Source organism: Chelmon rostratus, chromosome 8, assembly GCF_017976325.1.
Source record: "Chelmon rostratus isolate fCheRos1 chromosome 8, fCheRos1.pri, whole genome shotgun sequence".
Classification (NCBI taxonomy): domain Eukaryota; kingdom Metazoa; phylum Chordata; class Actinopteri; order Chaetodontiformes; family Chaetodontidae; genus Chelmon; species Chelmon rostratus.
This window is the reverse complement of record NC_055665.1, coordinates 14,229,748-14,253,851: the sequence shown is the minus strand read 5'-3', so window position 1 is coordinate 14,253,851 and position 24,104 is coordinate 14,229,748. Positions and strand designations below refer to the sequence as shown.

Below are 24,104 nucleotides of genomic sequence, written 5' to 3'. Positions count from 1 at the left end.
GTAATTGGCTGGGAGACATTATATTGTGTCATTGTGTGGTTGAACACTCAGTGTGATGACAGCTGCTAAGAGTTTTCTTGGTACTTTGTCTACCACCTCTTTTCTCAAGGAACATCAATCGTGTCTTCAAAAACATCTTGTTATGTGTCGGCATGAAGCAGCTATTTCAGTCCAAGCTACATGGTGTGCAGACTAAGTGAAATCTGATCCCAGATGAGCAGTGCTTGAGTCAGCCAATCCGGCACTCCTTTGCTGCTTGCTGGGTGCTCTTCAGGGGTTGAGCAAGGGCATTCATGATTTCCTATTGTTAAGTATTCAAACATTATCCTACTTACAAAGTACTAATCATACTACAAAATGTATTTAATGAGAAGTAAAGGCATTTATTGTTGAAGTAGATTGCACGTGCAGTGTCGATGGTCTATTTCAAAAACAGGGAAAATACCTCCAATAACTACTGACAAAGAGTTTAAGAGGAAATGTAAAACATTTTTAATATGTTTCATTGTTTCACAGTGAAAAAGAACAGCACAAGTCATTTTCAACAGAATTGCTTTTGGCAAATGACATCTAAATCCAGAGACAATGTACCATTTATAGTGTCTACTGTAGCACAGGAGCCTGGTCCATTCCACAGAGGTCAACGTCTGGATTGTCAAGGATTACGAGGGATATATCTGTACTGAGATGATGTTGACAGAGCAAACGAAAATAAACCTTCAGTGAAGCACTCGAAGCATCAAACACAAAAAGCCACAAATTTAGTCTTAGTACAAACTGCAAAGTTGGGAATAAAAAAGAAGAAGATGCAAACAGGCACAAGGGGTAAATTAAAATGTACAATGATAGTGAAAGACATAAAAAGAACAATACTGGCATCCTGGTGTGGGCTGTAATATAAAGATCTGTTGACTACTCTTGTAATATTTTCCTACTAAAACACTTGTTTTGATTTGACACAGCCATGCAAATGCAATATATGCAATAACAAGAAGGACGACAGTAAAACAAAGTTACCTGCACACAGACAGGCAGATCCTGACAACACATGCAGGAATTTGAATAATTGCCCTCTGTTATCAGTACAGTAAAAAAATTAAAATAATGATAGCAGCCACAGAAGGACAGGAGAGTAAAATCACTCAAGGTCACAATGATTCACAAAATACTCAAACATTACAAAATGTACAGTATTTGCAAGAAAACATTCTGGAAAGTGCTTAAACTGTGTGCTTTGCTTTATTCCAAGTCAAACGCAAACCTCAGTCAATACCAGGCTAAAGCCGTCTTGCATTGAAATCCTGCCTACATTCAAGCCCACGAGACAAGTGTGAACATCTAGGATGTAAATAGACAAAAACAGCTGCTAATTAAAAGACTTAAGCCTTTCTGTGCTAGAAACATACAGCAGAGGCTCCAATTAATGTGATAAATTCTACATAATGGCTTTTAACATTGACTTGTGAACCATCATACTGGAGTTAAAGCTGGTGTAAACCAGTCAAATGTACATTAACCATCGATGATATAGTGTATCATAGGATAAATGTTGGTAAATTATAGTTTATCAGCTACAATGATCATGCAGTCACAGCTAGAGAAGGCAGTTTTTGTTGCCACTGCTTTCTCTCACACACACACACTAAATACCACTCTTTCACTCTCCCTTCACTCGCACAGAAACCTGTGATCAGTGGTTTAGGAGTTGTTTTTTTATGACTACAGCACACAGTGTGCATTTCTGTAGTCCAAGCCTCTGTGCACTCCTAATAACACTGCATGGTCCTGTTCAGCCACTTAGTCTCTCCGGTCTCTACCCCCTCTACTGTAGGTAGGGGCTTTCTAGACTTCAATTACACCAGGAAGCGGTTGTATCTTTACCCCCTTTTCACCCTGTGATCCTTCACACCCGGCTCCCTGAAAAGAGTTCAGGAGTCGCCCACCGGTCTTCAGCTCCAACTCCTACTGGCCGTCCAGGCCGTTGATGGATTTGGTCTTCCCTGAGCCCTTGCCTCTGCATCTGGTTGTAGGGCTGTCGCCGTCCACCTCCGTCTCTCCTGGAACATGACGGTCAAACACTTGGAAGTGAGTTTATAATAAGATGGAGCTGAACTCTGCACATTTACAGTATGAATAAAACACCATTCCAAACACCAGGGGTCAGCCTTTTGCAGGATTACAGTGGATGATTAATGCACACTTTTTATGTGGTTAATAAATAACAGTCAACTTGCTGTACCTTTAAAACCTTCTGACATGTAGTCAGCAGATTCTGTGTAATTACTGTCTTCACATTCTGAGAGGCTCTGTGAGAGGAGAAGAGGTCAGAAACGTGACACACATACCATTAACTGGAGAGGGAACATATAGCGGCTAACTGATCCTGGACAGCATTCATAGTACATCGACTGATAAAAATCTTTAAGCAGACATATATAAGGAACACGTTGCATTGCTGGCTCCACTGATCTGAAGAAGAAATTTCTGTCCATTATGTAAATTATTTTTTGCAGCTTTATTCCAACATGACAGGACCTTTACAGAAAGCCATTATCAGTGCAATATTTGGCACAAGAGAGGGAGCAGTGCAACTGCAGAGACCAGCGATGAGTTAAAAGCAATGATGTCAAAGAAGAAGAGCGTTCTCGGTTATCTCACAGGCTGCATCAATGACAAATTTCAAAACTTGAGTTGCCGTTTCTTCCTCAACTAATGACCAGGGGGACGATCTGCCTCCCTTTTCACAGTGAAGCTTCTAATAAATAATCTTTTAGAGAGAATTCCAGCTCCCTACTAACTTCTTTTACCCTGCACTGTTAGGGGAAAACATCATATTCATGCAAGACATGTGTTGGACTTGGTTACTTGGTCAACCTTATAAGACTGCTGACTTTGACATAAAAATGACTGCGGAGCTGATTCTGACATGCAACCAACTCGGAAAACTGCTGCCATATTTACATAACGAGAAGCATGTCTAAGGGGGTTTGTTTTAACAATTACACGTACAGGTGTGCACAGGAGTGTGAACTGTTATGGCCTTAGGGTTTTAAAGAAATCCCTAACAAGGTTTAAGATCAACATTGGTTCATTTTTGTTATTACGTATATGGCTACGAGCACTGAAGCAATAAACATACCTTTTCTCTTGGACCATAATTTTCAGCAACCCACACCATTCCATACAGGCCCAGGAATGTAATGAAGGCCTAAAACAGATCAGAGGCTGTTTAATGACTCACAGAAAATCCATAATCGATAACTTAGAGCACAGAAAGCTTTTTTACATTAAAATGTTTTTTTTTCGTTGAAAAAGAAAGATCTACGTGTGAAATGACAGAGTGCTGCTGGCACATGAGTTCATGTACTTCCAGCATGAAATCATGTGGTATGTAAAGCATACTACTAACCACAGAAGAACATAGTAATTCATTTTGACACAGAAGTGCAACAGCAGGGTGATCCTGATCTTACCAAACACAGTAGCCAGAGGATCACATAGAGGATCTGTGTTTTTGAGAACAAGTCTTGTCCAAACTTGATACACGCCAAGGCCTCCAGGAAGGCTATGGCCCTGTGAATGAGGAAAGAAAAAACCAACACACACAACTGACACTTCTGACACACCTGCAGTAAAGTTTCACAAAACAAACATGGGCGTATGTAGTTTTTACCTGAGAGCAGCGCAACACTCACTGACCGGAGCATAGTAACATTTGCTAAGTGAGATTATTACCTCAGTAGATCAAATCACAACACTTGTGTTATGTGTGCTGACTGCTGGTGGCTATCTGATATGCAAAGCAGAGATATACTACAATTCACATAGAAATATATGGTGTAGTACAACTGATAATGAGACTCTTTCTTGAGAGGAAAAAATCTACTTTTCCAATTCAGGTTTCACTTACCCAAACACCCAGCACTGGGTCCCGACTCTCTTGCACTGCGTGTCTGTAAGGTACGCATAATACTGCCTAAAGAAAAAACACAAACACAATGCAAATGTTAGCAAATTTACCTGCAGTTCCAGTCACTTACTTACCTCACCCTAAGTCTGTCTGGCAAATTATCAAAACAAGGAAGTGTATATGAGCATGCAACAAGTACAATATCCCCCAAATATCTGGCATTTGGTTCCATAGATAACTTCCTTACTAATAAAACTGTCTTCTGTGTCTTTACCTCACTGTAGGAGCTGTGATGATACCAATGAAGAGGATCCGACACCAGCTGAGAGCATGGCTTGCAGGAAAGATGAAAATATGTTTGAGGAAGAATGTGTTCAACTCTGTTAGCTATGGACGAAGAGGGAAACAGAAAGAATAGAGATTTTTATATGAAATAGCTACTGATATAATACCTACTAATATAACACAGAGCAGTAGAGCAGACACACATTTCCGTTGTTTTGGCTCTGTATTACAGCAAGATTCAAGATTTCTTTACTGTCATTGAGCATGACATGTCAATGAAATGTGCATTGCAACCCCCATGTTAGAAACAAGATAATAAGAAAGATAAGAAATATTATAAAATAAAATGAAGATACTAGAATAAAATAAACCAACATGCAGTAAAAATATTCGTAAATGCAATAGAAATATACCAGAAATGAAAATATACTAAGAACATAAAATATACTAAACAATAAAAAATAAAATATACCAGAAAAATGTACCAACAGCAGCTGAAATATACTAAAATGTATATACTGAATGCAAATGGTTGACCATTTAGTGAAGTGTGTGTACTTAAACGTTAAGTACACAGAAGGTGGAGGTGAAGGTGTGAAGTGCGGTGTGCAGTGGCTCATAGTTCTCACAGTCTCTCACTCCAGTGAGGGGCGGCGGCTGGGGGTGATAGCTCTGACAGCTCATGGGAAGAAGCTGTCCCTCAGTCTGTTGGTGGTGGTGAAAGTATCAGCATAGTACTTTATGTACCAGCATTAATGACGCCTTCACAGACGTGCAAGTCACCCATGCCATGGGCACTAAAGCATTTTTAAAATTAAATATTGTAGATTGCAAATTGTAAAATCCCTAAATTCCTTGCAATTCTTAAACAAGTGGACTACTTGTCCATGCAGTTTCTCATAAAGTCGTGAACCTTGCTCCATCCTTGCTTGTGAGCAACTGAACCTTTCCAGTATGCCCCTTTCACACCCAATCATGATACTATCACCTGTTACCAATCAACCTGTTTACCTGTGGAATGATCCAAACAGGTGTTTTTGGAGCGTTCCACAACTTTCCCAGTTTTTTTGTTGCTCCTGTCCCAACTTGTTTGAAATGTGCTGCTGCATCAAATTCACAATGAATGTATATTTAGAAAACACGATATCAGTTTCAACATAAATATATTGTTTTTATACCATATTCAATTAAATCTAGGTTGAAAAGGATTTGCAAATCATTGCATTCTGTTTTTGTTCACATTTTACACAGCATCCCAACTTTTTTGGAATCAGGGTTGTACTTATGGACTCTGTTCTATTTCATTTCATAAGCCTTTTTCAGCGCATGTTTTGACCCGTTATTGTCATTAGTAACACCTGTGTTCGAAAAGTCAAACTGTCTGCTTTGAGTAAGGACTACTGGATATTGGGATCTTAATTGTTACTCTATTACAGGCAGATGCACTGAAAAGGTCAAGCAGGGCAGCCTGTAGTTAAAATATGCTGACAGGGCAGCCAATTGTGAAAGATATATACAGTGGAATGTGTTGCTTTAATGTCCAATTTTAATAAATAATTTCCAGAGAAACATTTTGTATTTTTCTTTTTCACTTTGTGTGTATATATATACACAATGCAGCCATGTACAGCATATGAATTGCTTTAAATAAAATGTACTCTTACTGTGGCCACTTTGGGTTGAGATTAGGACACTAACAAACAAAGATTCTCTTACAATGCATGTCGTGCTTGGATTAACAAATTAGCAACAGTACTAGCGGTTCATTTTGGGGGACACTTTGTCCAATTCCCTCTCATCTGCACTGCAAGATAATGAGACGGAGGCCTGCTGCCGTGTTATTCACTCATTTGGCCTGGAGCCTGTGTGGTTGAAGCCAGTAAAGAGCAGCTAAACCGCCACCACGCTGAGCAGAGCTGAGCCCACATCTCCTGAAAACTAATTCTCAAAGACTGGTAATTACTATTTAAAGCCTCAAGAGAGATGAGAGAGGGCTGCCCGAGTGGAGGACAATGCTGTTTCAACAAAGATGACACAAACAGCAGCTTTCATTGCCATAGCAGCAAGTGACTAGAAATTTGGCAGCCACAGTTGACTCTTCAGTGGAGAGCAATACCATAAATTGCTCCTAAGTAATCCAGTCTGTCTTTCACTCTTATGGGATTAGCTGTTAATGTGTGGACAACAGAACACACATGCATTATATGGATCCATGTGAGACAGGTTTTAGGTTTCAACAACGGAGGAGGCAATCAGATTAGCCTGGATTTAGCACGCAGGGCACACGGGATGATCCCAGACTAGTCAGCACTTAGCTACCATGAGATGGCGAGAGAGGATTTCTCACTGACCCACCTGCCAGATGATCATGAACAGATAGACGCCCATCACTCGCTGCAGGGAAGACTTTGGGTCAAGCCAGCGTACATAGGTCCAGCTTGCAGGGGTGAACTGTAACACGGCTCGTTTGATCTTCCCTGTGGTGGTGTGGATGTCCCTGGGGGGGGGGGCATAAGAGAGGGATTACAAAGGCCTGCAGATAGACTTACAGTAAGGGTTATGGTGATGTAGACAAAGCCACATGTAAGCAATGCCATCACATGAATCATTCAACTCCACTCCTTCTTGATGTACTTGTGAGATCGTGTGTCAAACCAGCAATTTATGCATCTAAAATGCTTTGCTTGAGTGGAATACCTTACTCACTTACTGTTGTACTTATTCTGCCTTCCCTCATTTCTTAAATATTACAAAGAAGTCACACTTTCATATAACATGGATACAAGTTATTATTAGATTATTAGTTATTATTAGAAAAACATTTACAAAGATGAATTAAGTATAGTTGGACTCACGATAAAAACAACTTCTTGAACGTAAAGCAAAAAAGAACTATAAAGAGATTCTTTAGCGTGTGATATCCTCTTCTAGGCTAGATTTTCCTTTTCAGTTTTTTTTATTACTGAATCAGGGTTGTTGCCATGAAATGCATGCACACCAGGCTTACAATATGAACCGTGCTTCCCTTTGCACAACCTATAAATGGCTAAAAGAAATTGGTATGTTCCTGTTGGCACTGGATAGAATTGTAGCACAGTTGTAGTCTTTTTCCATACTTAATACTGGCCCAGTGGTAGGTCCTCATCTCCAAAAAGCGGCAGACAGTCATGCCGAGCCAGATGCCTCCGCCATTACACAGCAGAATGTCCAGTATCACCTGGTCCCACCAGCACTCGGCAAAGTTAGGCAGCAGATGCATGAAGAAGAGCTGTGGCAACAGGCAGACAGAGAGAAAGTGATAGGCAGACGGATGCTACAGGATGCTGGGTGATAACCTCATTTGGTGCATGCTTTCTTACCTCAGTAAGCTCCCAAGTAATACTGATGGTCCAGCAGAGGCCATAGCTTCGAATGAGCAGGGCCTTCATACCCCAGCCCCAGAAATGACTGAATGCAAAAATGTCAAAATGGCTCAGGATTCTCTCCCAGGTGATGACATGGCAGTTCACAGCATACTCCTGCAGAGAGCATAGCAGAGAGCCTCATTACAATGACTGATAATGTAAATCAATCTGAAAATTATTTTCAGTGTCAGCCTACATCACCCACCATTACGTCTGCCTCTCTCTTGGCATAGCGCAGGTTTGGGTCCAACCAATACATCAGCTGCTTCACCTGCTGCCAGTTGAGGAAGATGATGAAAACCAGGAACAGGAAGTAGAGGACACTCAGACCTTAACAGCGGAGAGAAATTACATTTAGAAGGGAAGTCTAAGGTGAAAAAAAAGAAAAAGAAAAACAGTTTTCACCCTTGGAAAATTTCACCAATACTCACCAAACACTATTCGCCATATTGCTGGATGTGGTCTGGTGAATGGTCCTACAGTGAGGCACATGAAGATACTATGACAAAGATATAATCTACAACAAGTGATGGCATGGACACAGATTTCTCATTATGCCAAAGCCTTTAAGTCAGTTTTTCTTATACAGATGTTTCACATTCACAGCTCATAAGTCCTGGACATTTTGTCTTCCTCATGCCCGCTGGTGGACATGATATATGGTTCTGAGAAGGAGCTAAAAACCCCCTCTGGTAAGAACAAAGTGACTACAGTGACACCAGGATTCAAATGTTATTGTTACAGTCTATTTTCTATTCATTCCTCTCATCAGGAGATGCTTATCGAGGTTCTTCCTTGTTAAAGCTAAGAGTGTCGTGTTATTAGGCTAACTGACGGCAACACTTGACTTGAAATGCAGAATAAAGCAATAACTTCAGGGCCCTTTTCCTTGCTCACCGTTAGGAAATGCCAAAACACTGATGACAAGGAAGAAGGAGATGACCAGGATGAGCCCCACCCAGAGATTACTGTCGGGATTTCCATCATCTCTGCAGCCAGGGTAAACAGACATTTCCCAACGAACAGTTAAAAATCACACTGATGTACTGTGGCACATGTTAAAAAGCCCATTTTATAAGGAAACTTTGCTTTACATCCCCTCAACAACTGCAGTGATGTCAATATGTCTCACGTATCTCAAAGGTTCAAAAACACTGTTAAGACATTGGGATTTGCACAATATTACATTTATAGAGCAACGTGTGGTTTGTAAAGCAGATAATCACTTTAAATGTAGCGTTATGACTCGTTTCTTTGCTAGTTACACTGTTGTAGCTAATGTCAGCGCAGGAAACGGTGCATCGCTGGACTAACGTTATATAACACTTCTTTTTATTAGCATAGGTTCAAGGATAATGGCAACAAAACGTGGGCAGCCATAACTCAGGAGGTTATTCCAGCGTCTTTGTGTGGATGTTCAGTTTCTTTCAGTTAGAATCTGCATAAAAGCGTAGCTAAACGCTAGCTAACCTGCCTGTGTACCTGGCAGTCTCTCACAGCATCACTGCTCCCGTTAGCCGAGCGCTAGCTAACTATGCTAAGCCTCCGTGCTACCGCTAGCTGCGAACCACTTACCTTGTGAACGCGAAGTACATCAAGCTGAGCACCGTGCATGTCAGCAGCGTTATCGTGTGCGGCCTGTAGAAAAACTCTATGGTGATATCTTCAACCTGCTGCTCGTTTATCATTCGGAAATGCATTCTGTAATTCACATCATCTTTGCTCAAGGTATGAGACCCGCTGTACACGGACGCCATAGATGGCCGCAGTCAGGAGAGCAGCGGCAGCTCCTCACAATAGCATGAGAAAACTGAGCCACCACTGCCAGCAGCTGCAACGACCACCGCAAACTGTAGCAGGAATTAGTTAAAACAAATGTAAAATGTCACATAGCAAGCTAGTAGCGTACAAATCAGGAGCGACAGAATGAGCAACAGAGGGTTAAAACGAGAAGGGGGAAAGTTTTAGGGATATTATCCTCTTTTGATTTTGATTGGTGTGCATGTGTTTAGGGAGTGTCCCAAAGCGGAAGAGTGCCCATGCTCGCCCTCATCATGTGCTGCTGATTGTTTTTAGTGTGACCTCCATGCAAGGACTTTAAAGCATGACATACTAGCATAAAGCTGGCCCCTACCAGATGAATGATCTTAGAGTGTGCCCTCTTAAATTGATATTTGAAAAAAAAAAAAATGCAAGTAAGCCTGCAGGTTTATGGGAACTTAACAGTACTGTGATTTGAATGTCAAATGAATGAGCTTCCTAGAATACATGCTCCACTGAAAAGTAAATTTGCTTGACTTAATTTAGTGTGTGTTCATCGCCCCCTTGTGGTCACTCATGGCTTCACATGTCATTGAAACCAAAAACATTGTGAGCTCCCAGCAGGGGTCCCTGTCGTTTTTCATTGACGGCAGCAAGGAAGTAACACCAGTTTCCGACAGATTCACTGTTACTGATGTTACTGCTGGTTTATGAGACATTTGAAAAAATGTCTCATGTCAGATGAGGCTGCTAGGTCTAGTCAGTGGATATGGATCAGGAGAAATAATAGTAGTTGGGGGGTGAAATAGGGACAGGGGGGGGGGGGGGGGCAGAGGACATGCATGCCTAACCCGGCAAGAGAAGAGGTTAATGTCTGAACAAGACACCTCTCCTCTGCTCTGCTTTCCCCGCCCCATCTTCTCGCTCTGCCAATAGGAAGAGAACCAGGAAGTTTAGATAAGGTGGGGGTGTGGCCAGCTAGAGTCTCTCTTTGGGACCATGCGGCCTGTTCAGGTGAGTTTGCGTGGTAAGACACAGAGTTGGCTTGTTTTTTGATCTTTTTGGTTGTTTTCCTGTTTTGTTTGCTTCTTGAAGGAAATGTTAGGGTTTGTTTTCCTGCTCTGTTTGCTTTTTGAAGGAAATGGTAGGGTTTGCTGCTTCTTGAAGGAAATGTTAGAAGAGGCTGTTAAATCTAGTCTGTGGTTTAGGCCTCCACCTTCAGCACCTTCTAAATTTTCCACCCCCTACCCGAACAAGGGTCTGTATCCAATCCCTACTTTCATCTTTTGACTCTACCTCTTTATTTTCTATCCCCTACCCGAACCAGGGTTTGTATTCCCACCCCGCTTTTTCTTGGTGCAGTTGGTGAGAGGCAGGGGTAGATGATGGTAGTGTGGCAATCGGCAGTTACATGTGGCATCTAGGCCTGTGGTAGCATTGTAGCAGCTAACAATAGCTAAAGCGGTGAGAGTATGATAGTATCTTAGCAGTCAGTATTGGTGGCTAGCAATTAACATTAACAGTATAGGTGAATCTAGCTTTATTGTCTTCTTCTGTTCCTCTTAGCAGGTAGCGGTTAGCACGTAACATTAGCTAAATGGTAGCATCAGAACTGTATTGTCTTCTTCTGTTCTTCCTAGCGGTTAGCATTAGCATTAGCAATAGTTAAATGGTAGCATCGGTACTGGCCACTACCTGGAGCATCTCTGGGTCAGTTGAACGTGGCGGTGCTGTTTGGATTGTGTAGGAGCAGTGTGAACTGGCACTAGGGGGGGTGACTCTGGGACGCCGGAGTTCACTGCCTAACCTCCTGGAGGTGTAGTGGGACTAAGTAGGCGAAACACTGTTGAAGGGAGGTTTCCACCTGATGACCCCCAGAGACGTGTTAGGAATCACTGCTCTTTGGCAGGTATAGAGGCAGATTAGAGCTCCAAGGTTCTTCACTGAGAATGAATCCTCTTTTTGAGCACAAGTATCTTGTGTTTAAATTAACTCACAACTAGCTTGGCTAGTGACTGTTGTGAATAGAGCAGCTGACAACATGGGAAAGACCATGTGACTGCTTGGAAAGACAGCTGACAGGAGGGAAAAGACCCCACAGGTGCTGGTATGGGCTAGCAACCCATGGCAGCAGTGGCAAGCCTTAACCTTGCTACAACCAGACTTAGCTACAACCAATATAAGGAATATACCCCAAGAGTCAGCGAGAGCAGGGGTGGAAGATGACTCACAGGTGGATTGCATGGTAACGAACAGGATAACGGATATGACTATGCCTTGGATACATGACTCAGTGAGGGATGGGGGCACGGACCCATCTCTTAGGGCCAGAGGTAGCAGTACTCAGGTGACAGGGAAGGCAACTAAGGAGAGCAAAAGTTGTGCAGCAGAGGATAAGAAGCTTCAAGTTTGCCCATGTGGCTGGCAGAAAATAACATCAATCCGAGGCCTTAGAACTCATCAGGGAAGGAGGAAGTGTTTAGCGGTGGAAGGGCAGAGTGGCCGCATCGACCAGTATTTCTTGAGAAGTCAGTCGAATCAGTCGGATGAAGTCCAGCGACAGGTAGAAAACCACAGTTCGCAGGATATCAGTAACACTATCCCTGGAGAGGAGGAGGTACGGAGAGGGGATGCAGTTGGTGTTGAGGGCAACAGGCCAGCCAAGGAAAGAAGCATGGAGCAGAAAGCTAGAGTTAGGTGGCCGAGGGCTAATGATAGCAAAGAGTGGGAGGCAGTTGATAGAGATTTATCAGTCATATTAAGCAGGCTTAGAGGAGATGTAGTGGAGAAATTGGATAAAATTGGAGATGTGATCTACTCCTATGGTCGAGAGAGATTTGGGGTGCTTGTCAAAAGGAAAGGCGAGAGGGTGCAGGTCGGCAAGTCTAGGCGGCAAAGAGAAATAGAGAAGTTAGTAAAGGAAAGGAGGCAGTTAAGAAAGCAGTGGAGGAAGGCGACAGAAGAAGAAAGGGAGGGAATTAAGGTGTTGCAGGAGGAACTGAGAAGCAGGTTAGCAGTACTCAGAAGGGCAGAACACCTTAGGGAGAAGAGAAAGAAGAAGGAACGTGCAAGGTCAGCATTTTTTAGGAACCCCTTTAATTTTGTGAAAGGCTTGTTTAATCAAGAAAAAGGAGGGCAACTTAAGGCAACGAAATCAGAGATTGAACAGTATTTGAAGTCGACGTATTCAGATTCAAAGGAGAATAGGAACATAGGTCTTCCACCTGACATGCCACCATTAGGGGAAGTGGAGCAGGAGATGGATGTGAGCCCACCTAGGTGGAGAGAAGTGGTGGAGGTGGTTAGGCATGCAAAGGCTTCTTCGGCCCCAGGGCCTAATGGAGTCCCCTACCGTGTCTATAAGAGTGCACCTGGCATCTTAAGGACACTATGGAGATACCTGAGAATAGTTTGGGAGAAACAAAGTATTCCAAGAGCATGGCGCAGGGCAGGAGGTGTCTTCATCCCTAAGGAGAAGGAGTCATCGGACCTTAGCCAGTTTCGGATGATTTCTCTCCTAAATGTTGAGGGAAAGATTTTCTTTAGTATCGTAGCACAGAGGCTGGCTAAATACTTAGAAAGGAATGGTATGATAGATACGACAGTGCAAAAAGCAGGGATACCAGGATTTGCGGGAGGCTTAGAGCATACTAGCATGATTTGGCATCAGATTCAGACAGCTAAGAGGGAGAAAAGAGACTTGAATGTTGTATTTTTAGATCTGGCTAATGCGTTTGGGTCAGTGCCACATAACCTTATTTGGAGTTCCTTTGACTACTTTAAAGTGCCGGAGATAGTTGTTAACTTGGTGAAAGCATATTTCCAAGACATCAGACTGTGTGCAAGTATCGCAGAGCTCACAACAGGCTGGCAAAGATTGGAGGTTGGTATTATGGCAGGATGTACAGTGTCCCTGCTAGCTTTCACAATGGCTATGGAGGTAATTATTAGGGCTTCCAAGTGGGTCGTAGGTGGAGAGAGACGGCAGAATGGAATGCGTCTTCCACCAATTAGGGCTTATATGGATGATATGACACTGCTAACTTCAACAGTGCCATGTACAAGGAGGTTGTTAGATAAAGTCAATCAGAATCTCAAGTGGGCTAGTATGAAGATTAAGCCTAGTAAGTCAAGGAGTATTTCAATATACAGAGGGAAAGTAAGTGATAGGAAGTTTGCTATAGATGGTGAGGAAATCCCAACAATTAGGGAGAAATCAGTTAAGAGTCTAGGACGGTGGTACAATGTGGACCTGAATGATGTTGAACAGGTTGTGCAATTTAGAAAGGATGTTGCAGAAGGGCTGGAGAGAATAGATAAATCAGGGCTCCCAGGAAAACTGAGGTTGTGGTGCTTGCAGTTTGGCTTGTATCCTAGGTTAATGTGGCCAATGTCAGTATATGAAGTCCCATTATCTGTAGCAGAGAGAATGGAAAGGCTAGTTAGCTCTTATATTAGAAAATGGTTGGGTGCTCCCAGGTGCTTAAGCAATGTAGCTTTGTATGGGAAAGGAATGCTTCAGCTGCCAGTATCCAGTCTAACAGAGGAGTTTAAATGCACTAAGGTTAGGACAGAACTCTTATTATCTGGGAGTAAGGACATGTTAGTTAGCAATGTGGTTCCGAATCCTTCTGGGGGGAGGAAATGGAACCCAAGGGCAGCAGTGCAGGAGGCAGAGGCAGCTCTCAGGCATGCAGAAATAGTAGGAAATGTTCAATTTGGCCGGGGAGGCTTGGGGCTTGGCCCAGGCAAACCAGTGTGGAATAAAGCAGGTCTAAAGGAGAAAAGAAAGCTTGTAGTGGAACAGGTGCGTAGGCAGGAGGAGTTGTTAAGAGGGGCAAAAGCAGTTGGTCAAGCCAAACAGGGACAATGGTTGAATTGGGAAGGTGTTGAGAAGAGGAAACTTAGTTGGAGGGACCTGTGGAATATGGAGGAAGGCCGTATTAAATTTCTGATAGGGGCGACATACGATGTGTTGCCAACCCCGCAGAACCTAAGTCTCTGGGTACAGGGCGATCAATCGTGCCCACTCTGCTCAGGTACAGCAAGTTTAAAGCACATTTTGTCAGGTTGTAGAATTAGCTTATCACAAGGCCGGTATACATGGCGGCATAATCAGGTGCTGAGAAGCTTAGCCGCAGGCATTGAGGAGAGAAGGAAGCAGGTGAATTCTGGAAGTTCTAGAAAGGAGAGGTTAGATGTGCAGTTTGTTCGAGAGGGGGAGAAAAATAGAGCTGCTAAGTCAGGGAGAAAGCAGGTAGGTGGCTGCCTGGTAGGGGCTGATGATTGGCAAATGCAGGTCGACTTGGGAGGAAAGCTAGTTGTGCCCCAGGAAATAGTTTATAGTAATCTGAGGCCGGACATTGTCTTATGGTCCATGAGTAAAAAGACTGTGTATTTTATTGAGTTAACAGTCCCTTGGGAAAATTCAGTGGAGGCAGCTTATGAAAGGAAGAAGACTAAGTATGCAGATTTAAAGACAGAATCTGAGCAGAGGGGATGGAAGACCAGGGTCTGTCCGGTTGAAGTGGGGTGTAGAGGTTTTGTTGCAGGGTCAGCTGTTTCACTGTTGAGGGAGCTGGGAGTGCATGGGCAAAATTTAAGAAAGACAGTGAGGGAGATGTCAGATGAGGCTGCTAGGTCTAGTCAGTGGATATGGATCAGGAGAATAATAGTAGTTGGGGGGTGAAATAGGGACAGTGGGGGGGGGGGGGGGGCGCAGAGGACATGCATGCCTAACCCGGCAAGAGAAGAGGTTAATGTCTGAACAAGACACCTCTCCTCTGCTCTGCTTTCCCCGCCCCATCTTCTCGCTCTGCCAATAGGAAGAGAACCAGGAAGTTTAGATAAGGTGGGGGTGTGGCCAGCTAGAGTCTCTCTTTGGGACCATGCGGCCTGTTCAGGTGAGTTTGCGTGGTAAGACACAGAGTTGGCTTGTTTTTTGATCTTTTTGGTTGTTTTCCTGTTTTGTTTGCTTCTTGAAGGAAATGTTAGGGTTTGTTTTCCTGCTCTGTTTGCTTTTTGAAGGAAATGGTAGGGTTTGCTGCTTCTTGAAGGAAATGTTAGAAGAGGCTGTTAAATCTAGTCTGTGGTTTAGGCCTCCACCTTCAGCACCTTCTAAATTTTCCACCCCCTACCCGAACAAGGGTCTGTATCCAATCCCTACTTTCATCTTTTGACTCTACCTCTTTATTTTCTATCCCCTACCCGAACCAGGGTTTGTATTCCCACCCCGCTTTTTCTTGGTGCAGTTGGTGAGAGGCAGGGGTAGATGATGGTAGTGTGGCAATCGGCAGTTACATGTGGCATCTAGGCCTGTGGTAGCATTGTAGCAGCTAACAATAGCTAAAGCGGTGAGAGTATGATAGTATCTTAGCAGTCAGTATTGGTGGCTAGCAATTAACATTAACAGTATAGGTGAATCTAGCTTTATTGTCTTCTTCTGTTCCTCTTAGCAGGTAGCGGTTAGCACGTAACATTAGCTAAATGGTAGCATCAGAACTGTATTGTCTTCTTCTGTTCTTCCTAGCGGTTAGCATTAGCATTAGCAATAGTTAAATGGTAGCATCGGTACTGGCCACTACCTGGAGCATCTCTGGGTCAGTTGAACGTGGCGGTGCTGTTTGGATTGTGTAGGAGCAGTGTGAACTGGCACTGGGGGGGTGACTCTGGGACGCCGGAGTTCACTGCCTAACCTCCTGGAGGTGTAGTGGGACTAAGTAGGCGAAACACTGTTGAAGAGAGGTTTCCACCTGATGGCCCCCAGAGACGTGTTAGGAATCACTGCTCTTTGGCAGGTATAGAGGCAGATTAGAGCTCCAAGGTTCTTCACTGAGAATGAATCCTCTTTTTGAGCACAAGTATCTTGTGTTTAAATTAACTACACATTGTCTCTCCAGTTTCAGTAAATTTAGTGTTATGAGTGAAAAAAGTCATCCACTGTAGTTACTTACTTACTTTAACTGTACCCACTATGTGCAAATTCTATCCATGTGCAAACTGTGAAATTCTACAGAATTTTTGGCAGTATATTTTTATGGCAATATTTCTCAAAGTCCTTTATGGCAATATATTTTTTTTTTGCATATTTTAATTATTTTATATAGTCCTTTGTTTAAAATGTACAAACATATAGTCAGCTTTTGTTTTGTATTTTGTATTTCTCTATTCTGTTGCTATTTTTTTCCAACTGCTATTGCCTGCTGGCTGTAACACCCTAATTTCCCTGGCTGGGGATCGATAAAGTCTTATCTTATCTTATCTTATCTTATCTTATCTTATCTTACACAGGCAATAATAAACAAAAAATGAGCAGTAAAGTTGCAAAAAGCATGTTTTGTGCAAGAGCACCAGTAAGCCCTATTATTGAGTCAACTGCAGAACAGGTTTGAATTTACAAAATTCCCTGAAAACTTTTTGCAAGGCAGTAATTTATTGTTTGGCTGTAACACACAATGTAAAAAGCGACTTGTTCTCTTTGGGAGTGTATATATATATATATATATAAATATAAATATAAATATATATATAAATATATATATTTGCTATTTTGAGGATAATTTGCATACATTGGTGGTCTTAAAACCATATAATTATTCTTAGCTCTTTTTTAACATTGGCCAAAATAGAGGAATGTGTTGTAGGTCCACAAGAAGACAAGTGATGCATAAACAAACAAAATAATATCCTTTATTTGCCCAAAAAAAAGTTACACATTAATTCACAAAGAACAGAGTTAAAATAAACAATGATTTTTAAAAAAAAATAATGACATGAAATGAAATGCACTTGCAAATATAAAATAGCAAAATGCTTTATGGATAAGAAAAAAAGCAATGAAATTAAGTCGAAATTCAGTCCAGTTCAAGAATCTGTCATCTGTTCCAAACTTTATACTTTAGTCAGGATAAGAACTGTCAAAATGAGGCACATTGTCCGACAACTGGGTGTAATTAATGGATCTAAAATGAATGAAGTACAGAGCAGTGCCCAACAGTATAAAAATGCAGCACGGCAGCTAAGAAGCACCAAACCATCACCTGCATATCCGCCATCTATTTGCTAAGATGATCTTAATTAAACAGGACTGTTTGAATGATGCCACTGGTGAAAAAGATATTTTAAAAAGGGTCTAATTGTCCCAGAGTAGTACAAACGTAACTGTGGAGTGCATAAACACCAATACTGATATAAAACGACCAAACAGTGCAATATAAACAGGCAGATGCATACGAACAAAAATAATCCGTAATCTATATCCAAGAAGTGCCTCATTCACATGCAATCTGCTCTTTGCATATTTTTCAACTACTTCTAAATTTAAAACAATATTTAATTTTACACTCTTTGTATGTTTGGTGCCGTGTAAATGAGGTGGTTGGTGCTTAGTTTGTTGAGCTCCATCATGCCTCTAAATTCAGTCCGCCTGTTTCAGCAGTATGATGGGCTGCAGGAGAAAAGAATAACTTATATAAGTATAATAAGTATAATTTACAGATAAACTCATCCTTTTATCTGCCGTCATGTTTTTAAAGAAAATGACATACCAACGTGTTGAAATGTTGTCTGCATACAGCTTTACTCAACCAGTAGATCAAGAATAGGGCTATGAACTTTTCAGTAACCAGCAGAATCATTATCAGTCCCTTGATTCCTTCATGGAGCTATGAAAACAGTTGAGACAGCGGTGGAAATTAATATACATTTTCTTTGTATTTCAGAGAACCACAAAGTAAACTTAATAAAGGATAAATGCTGTTTTCCCTTACCTGCAGATTGGGCAAACCCAGTGAAAAACTGAACGCACAGATACAAACTGCCGCAACCGACCAGAAGAAGCTGATGATGTTCAGAGAGAACGACAGCTTTGTCTGGGGGGTTCAAAGGGCAGTTATTAAGCAGACGTCACTGTAAATCATTAGAAATCACAAGAAAAACTTTCTAATACTATAATAATAATATAATAAGTGATTTGCTCTCAAAGCAGGATCAGAGAATGGTTTTAAATATTACTTTCACAATATAAACAAAATGATTTGAATCCAAATTTTGATGTTCTGAAACACACCTCTTCTTTATCATCATTCATGCACTTATCGGTTTACAAAGAAAAATAACATAAAAACCAAAGGCAAAGTATAACAAACCTAATTAAAACTTCAAATAACATAGTTTACTTCAAATACTATGTTATATAATGTTACTAATTATTCTGCAGATCCCGCCATTTTATTACATACACTTTGAATCCATGTTTTTGAAGGCACTCTCCAATTCACATATGTTCTATCAAAAGAATCCATATTTCACATTTGGGAGATAAAAGCTTGAGCTTTGGTTCTGTTACTAAATCCAACTCTCAGTTTAACTGAAATGAATCCTGTTACTTTGGTTAAAAAGAGTGAAGACACCCCCCATATGATGCTATATCCAGAAGAATACTATCCAGTCAGCACATACTGTTTTTTTCTGTAATCAGAGGGTTAATCCATCTTTTGTACATAAAGAATTAACTTTTTTCCTGAAATGTTCACCATATGCAAGAATAATTTTCACTTATGCTTTTTTTTCTTTCTTTCTTTCTTTCTTGTGAGCAAAAATGTTTAAAAACACATTTCAGTCTTACCAGGTACATGTTTGGAGATTGTCCAGCAGCATAGGACAGCATACCAGAGACCACAAACTAAGATATTGATATATCATATGAATGATTATACACAGAAATGTAGCGCTGAATGTTGCAGAGTAGCAAAAGAATAGAAGATACAATAAGATTATAATGGAAGTGCATGAAGAATTGGTTTGTAATTGTATTTTTCTGTATTTCTTTAATCAGATTTTTCACTGAAGTGTCGCAGCTGTATTTACCACAACACTGGGTAAAGTGTAGATCCTGATGATGAGTTGGATGTATCCTGTCTGAGAGAAAATCAGACCCAGAATGAGAATGAACACGCCAGCAACGGCTTGGGCTGCCTAGTGGTCAAAAAGAAAAAAGAGAAAGAGGAAATATAAGCATAAAGCTGTGAAAAGGTCTGTGAATAACTTGACCTGTGAAAGAAACAGTTCAACTTACTCCGAGAGGTTTAGGTTTTCCATTAACAACAAAGACCTTGTAGGAATCTCTGTACACACACTGAAATTTGTCCGGCATCAGTTGACCGTCTCGAGCGTCCATTAGACTGCCAAGAGGAATGGTGATGATCACTGATTCATCACAAACAAATGTCTTCTTCATTCTCCTGTGAAGAAGTTCAGAGTAAAGGCTTTTAACATTTTTATCACTGTGGCGATCTGTCACTGAGGTTTTCAGTACGTACCTTTTTCCTCTTGTATCTTCTTTCAGATCTGAAATTTTCTGCTAATCAAATAAGTTTGAAAAGGAAATGACCCAGAAAGCCAATTCTCCTCTCTCTCTCTCTCTCTCTCTCTCTCTCACAGACACACACAAACGCCCCCCCCCAAAAAAAAAAAAAAAAATCCAACCGGCAAAGTGTTTGTGTGCAGACTTTCGCAAACATTTAAAACAGTTAAAACCTATTATTTCAACTTATTTGTGTTCATGGATTTAAAGAAAAGTGTTTTTGTTGAATCAGAAACACTGGAGCCATAATACAAGTTATGGCCATGAGATGCTCTGGGTTGAACATGACGATATTGCAAAGACCACTGGCAGAGTGAGGAAGTTAAGGCGTGAAATGACCTCATCTTTCAAAGTATTTGCAAGGTAGTGAAGATCACGTCTGAAGAGTGTGGCACTTGCTTGAGATAAAGAGTGTGAAACAGACACTGCTCAAGCCAAACGTGGTAAGAAACCCAATCTAAAATCTTTTTTTTTCAAATTGCACTGCGGAAAAAAAAAGCTTTGCTGTACATATTTGCAATGGAGAATCTGAATTTGCAAGCATCTCAGCATCAACATATGCACGTGTATGTACGCTAGTAATGATCTAATGTTTTGTGTCATCGAAGACTATAGTAAGTTAAGTATATGAGAATGAGACGAGTGGGAGCAGCTGTTGACCTCTTGCATTTGCTTTTAATGTTGTCCACATCCACAGCTGTTTTTTTCTTTTCCATCAGTTTGACAGTTGTTGACCTGCTTCCCCGATGGAAGTCGCGCTGGTATTAGTCGGGTTCACCTGACCCAGACACGACTTGGCACTGTGATTGTTAGATCTGACACGGTGACCATCCTCAAACAGAAAAAAAATCGTGGATCCTGATCCGACTTTTTTTTTTATTTTAAACCTTATCAACAAAACTGGTTTACAATCTGATATGGCAGCTTGAAAAATAGTTGTTTATTTTATTACACTTAATTTAAGAAGGAAATCTAATACAGATACCATTTACTATACTCGTTCAGATTTTGTTGACCTTGCTCGTTTTATTGTTTCGGTTACTCAGTTCAAAGCTGAACTTTGTGGTGATGTGGTGTATCTTTGCATTATCGTGAAAGATATCTAATATGTGGTCCACCTTATTGACCTAAATGGTCGAGAATCGTAACTTGGACAAGTTATCACAGGGCTGGTCATTCCTTTTTAAGGCTGCTGTAGTGTCTGTCCCATGTTAAAAATACAGGAGAAGGGATTTGCAGTACAAATTAATGAACATGTAATTTAAAACATTTATAGTAAAACTCTCATCCCTCCAGATCAGAGAGGTGCCATGGCCTGTGCTGATGCTGACATGGACATCCATGTAACTGATGAGGACTCACACGGAGCCAGATGGAGAGAGCCGCTGAGAATACGATGTTACCAAGCTTCAGAGTTTGTACCCGACGACAAAGGGCAGCTGCATGACCTGTTTCAGAAACAACCTGCTGTGTTGGGAGTAAGAAACTGGCCGCTGATTTTGTACTTGTACTGATTTTATCCAGTGCATTAAAGTGGCCCCAATTTTTAGGACTCAAAATTGATTTGACCCCAGGAGAGCGTGTCATGTTTTGTGAAAGCAGAGGACACCAAACAGATGACATAGAAATGATGGCATTAGGAATGATGATAAAAAAAAACAATTATCTGTCTTAAAATTTTTTTTTCTACAGTACCTTTGTCCTGAAAACAATGCAAAGCACTTTATAACAGCTCACATTTCCGCAGTGGTAGTGCTGCAAACTTACTCATCACTAAGCCCTGATGTGCTCCCACCAGGGCTTTGTGTCTTGCTCACAATGCATATAGGAAAAACCCGGGATCGAACTACCAACCCTGCAATTACTGGACAACATGGCTGACATGAGCAACTGTTGCCTCATATAAAACGCAACTGAATACAACACCACAAACTTCTTCCTCTGTGTGTAATCCAAACAGATATCGAATGTGATAAGCTTAATCTGTTAATGTCATTTTGTTCAGGTCGTTTTATCAGAAGCCTTTAATTTAAAATGTGTCTGCGTCGCAACAATGTTGTGTAAAGTCATGGAAAAAAGGAACTAAGATAGCACATGCATTGCCATAGTGGATGTTTTTGTCATACGTTACTGCTTTGTTCTTTGTATTAGTAATTAGTAATTGTATTGCAAGTCCAGACACTGTGATCACAATCTTTTACTCCTTCCTCTCGAGGTCTACAAATATTTTGACATATTTATATATTAAGACAACTCATGCAAGATATCAAAAACAGATGAGAGGTGCAGTAAAGAGGAAAGTCCAAACTGACTTGTACCCATTGTGCAGATTTGGACAGCAGTTACAGGAAATGCTTGAGTGGTGGGTTTTGTGGTATTCTCCCTTGTCAGTGTAAAGGCTGAAGTTTCATTTAATCCTGTGATACTGTGAATATGTGCACAGTGTTCTTCCTTGTTTGGTTAGACTGTGTTTATCTATTGTTATGATTTGGATGAAATGCATCTCATTTTGGGAACAATTTTTTTTTTTTTTTTTTTGCATAAATGAATCAACAATATTTTCTGCTATATACTGATATATCACAGAGTGTATTTATTTTGGAAATTACTTCATTTTAATGAATGAAATTAATACATTGTCATGAATTCATGCATGCAGATTACTAGACTTGTGCAAGACTTCACTTATCTCATGCACTTAATGCAAGGACAACACATCAGTCCCCGCAAGAACTAAAATATTACCAAAATCAGTCTTGCAGAAGTCTTAGATAGTCTTTGCCCATGTCTTTCTCATAGTAGCCTCTGTATTGTTGTTGCATTGTAGGTATGCATGAGATAATGTTAATTCTTTCTTGTATATATCTGACAATTTCTGCTGTACACATGAATTCACGCATTTCTGCATCATTACGCTCTTGCACATGCACCCTTATTGTATATTATTGATGTTTATGGAAACGAATATGAGGTAAATCTTGTAATATTTACCGCAAATACTAAAAGAATCTCCGTTTCTCTGTCAGTCCCTGCAGGTGGTGAGTGGTCTCCTCAGTTTTGGATTGGGAATTGTTTTTGCTGTAACTCAGGAGATGAAACATTCCCTTTTCACTCTGTTCAGAGTTTCCCACGTGACGGGAGCACTCGTAAGTGTCTGCTGTAATGAGCGAAATGATAAAACTAATTGTTAAAAACCATGCACCAAGTAAAAAAATATAAGGTTGTCAAGAATTAGTTAAAAGAAATGTTTATAGATCCAAGTTGGCTGCAGTATGATTTGTCAAGTCAAACAGTGTGAAAACTTGTCAGCTCTAAGATGCATTCTTCTCCTCTGCAGTTCATCATTGCTGGAGTTGTTTCCAACATTCTTTTCAAATTTCCAGCATTACTACCTGTAAGTACAACTCAATACAAACCCAACAAAAAAATACAGTGGGCGAAGGTGATTATTAGCCGGATATATTAAGCAAATAATGAAAGATGAATGCATGGCTTATGTTCTAGGTGTCCCTCGTGGTGAACTGGGGCTGCATTATTGTAGCTGTAGTTGCAGCTTGTCTGATAAGTGTTGACCTGGCTCACTGGACGCAAGAAAATGATGAGCCTTTGAGGGTAAGACCATGTAACTGACATATAATGAAACACGTGCAACGCAGTGCGTACACAGCTATAAATATTAACATATATTTACTAACATAGAACTAATATATTCTTGATGGTCTGTATGTTTTTAACAGATGGAACTGCTGGAGCTCTGCGTGCTGGGGTTCAAGGTTTCTCTCTCTGCAATCCTCTGCTTCTGGTTCTCAAAAAACAACCGTGCCCAGTCACCATGATCAAGCTGTTAAAATGAATCAAGAAGAAATCAGAGAACTGAATGCTTTAAATTAACTGTATGTAGAGGACCAGGAGGCTGTATATTTGTGCTTCAAAGAAGTTCTGTACTAGCAAACATTTTATGTTTTTATATTGGAGTTGAAACCCCTACTGAACAGCCAGGGCTGTGGTCTGCAGGCGGTGACCGAGAATACAAGGCGTGTGGTGAACAAATGTCAGCTTCTCTCGTGTGAAGGAAAAACCGCTTCATTCTCGTCTCTTTGTGTAACCGTAGCAGCGGGTGTCGCTGCTCTGTCGATCTGCAAGGGTCTCTGTGTGTGGTTTAACACCCCTGCTAGGTTATCAGTGGAAATATCTGCACTCACACTTTCAGCTGGTTTCACATACAGAACGCTCGCTTAACTCAACTTTTGAGGATTTGCATGTTAGACTATAGGCTTTTTTTTTTTTGCGGACAATGCTGTCAGTAGCCACTGGTAGAAATTAATTTCATGAAAACATGTTTCAAATATTGAAATCATCTGTACAAACTGGTCATAACACA

The 24,104-nt window shown here is 41.0% G+C and overlaps 3 protein-coding genes across 5 annotated transcripts; 1 reads left to right on the top strand and 2 right to left on the bottom strand.

Annotated features, from left to right (window-relative positions):
• Positions 1–474: 474 nt before the first annotated feature.
• Positions 475–9,549, bottom strand: ptdss1a (phosphatidylserine synthase 1a). The gene is made up of 13 exons (XM_041941536.1): positions 9,175–9,549; positions 8,497–8,588; positions 8,031–8,075; positions 7,805–7,929; positions 7,555–7,713; positions 7,312–7,463; positions 6,551–6,692; positions 4,185–4,297; positions 3,911–3,976; positions 3,474–3,573; positions 3,140–3,208; positions 2,240–2,306; positions 475–2,057 (listed from the first exon to the last, which is right to left on the bottom strand). Exons 1-13 carry the CDS (start codon positions 9,354–9,356, stop codon positions 1,963–1,965), a joined length of 1,407 nt encoding a protein of 468 aa, XP_041797470.1. The 5' UTR covers positions 9,357–9,549; the 3' UTR covers positions 475–1,962.
• Positions 9,217–23,581, top strand: si:ch211-269k10.4 (uncharacterized protein LOC100150242 homolog). 3 transcript variants are annotated; one of them, XM_041941537.1, is made up of 6 exons: positions 9,217–9,327; positions 21,020–21,201; positions 22,750–22,869; positions 23,061–23,117; positions 23,228–23,335; positions 23,461–23,581. In XM_041941537.1, the coding sequence occupies exons 1-6, from the start codon at positions 9,294–9,296 to the stop codon at positions 23,557–23,559; spliced, it is 600 nt and encodes a 199-aa protein (XP_041797471.1). In that variant the 5' UTR covers positions 9,217–9,293; the 3' UTR covers positions 23,560–23,581. The 3 variants fall into 3 exon arrangements, with proteins under 3 accessions (XP_041797471.1, XP_041797472.1, XP_041797473.1); XM_041941538.1 differs by lacking the exon at positions 9,217–9,327 and adding an exon at positions 20,079–20,166; XM_041941539.1 differs by lacking the exon at positions 9,217–9,327 and adding an exon at positions 20,175–20,289.
• LOC121609833 lies at positions 17,026–19,796 on the bottom strand. The gene is made up of 7 exons (XM_041941540.1): positions 19,680–19,796; positions 19,436–19,601; positions 19,228–19,335; positions 18,986–19,042; positions 18,129–18,230; positions 17,907–18,023; positions 17,026–17,806 (listed from the first exon to the last, which is right to left on the bottom strand). Exons 2-7 carry the CDS (start codon positions 19,595–19,597, stop codon positions 17,777–17,779), a joined length of 576 nt encoding a protein of 191 aa, XP_041797474.1. The 5' UTR covers positions 19,598–19,601; positions 19,680–19,796; the 3' UTR covers positions 17,026–17,776.
• Positions 23,582–24,104: the final 523 nt, after the last annotated feature.

Coding starts and splice junctions, on each gene's coding strand:
- ptdss1a (XM_041941536.1), bottom strand. CDS start 9,356: ATGGCGTCCGTGTACAGCGGGTCTCATACCTTGAGCAAAGATGATGTG. Junction 3,977..4,184: donor ATCACAGCTCCTACAGTGAG/GTAAAGACACAG, acceptor TTTTTTCTTTAG/GCAGTATTATGCGTACCTTA. Junction 3,574..3,910: donor ACCCAGTGCTGGGTGTTTGG/GTAAGTGAAACC, acceptor CCTCATTCACAG/GGCCATAGCCTTCCTGGAGG.
- LOC121609833 (XM_041941540.1), bottom strand. CDS start 19,597: ATGAAGAAGACATTTGTTTGTGATGAATCAGTGATCATCACCATTCCT. Junction 19,043..19,227: donor ACACTTTACCCAGTGTTGTG/GTAAATACAGCT, acceptor TCAATATCTTAG/TTTGTGGTCTCTGGTATGCT. Junction 17,807..17,906: donor GACAACATTTCAACACGTTG/GTATGTCATTTT, acceptor TTTCTCCTGCAG/CCCATCATACTGCTGAAACA.
- si:ch211-269k10.4 (XM_041941537.1), top strand. CDS start 9,294: ATGCATTCTGTAATTCACATCATCTTTGCTCAAG. Junction 9,328..21,019: donor TCACATCATCTTTGCTCAAG/GTATGAGACCCG, acceptor TCATCCCTCCAG/ATCAGAGAGGTGCCATGGCC. Junction 23,118..23,227: donor AATTTCCAGCATTACTACCT/GTAAGTACAACT, acceptor CTTATGTTCTAG/GTGTCCCTCGTGGTGAACTG.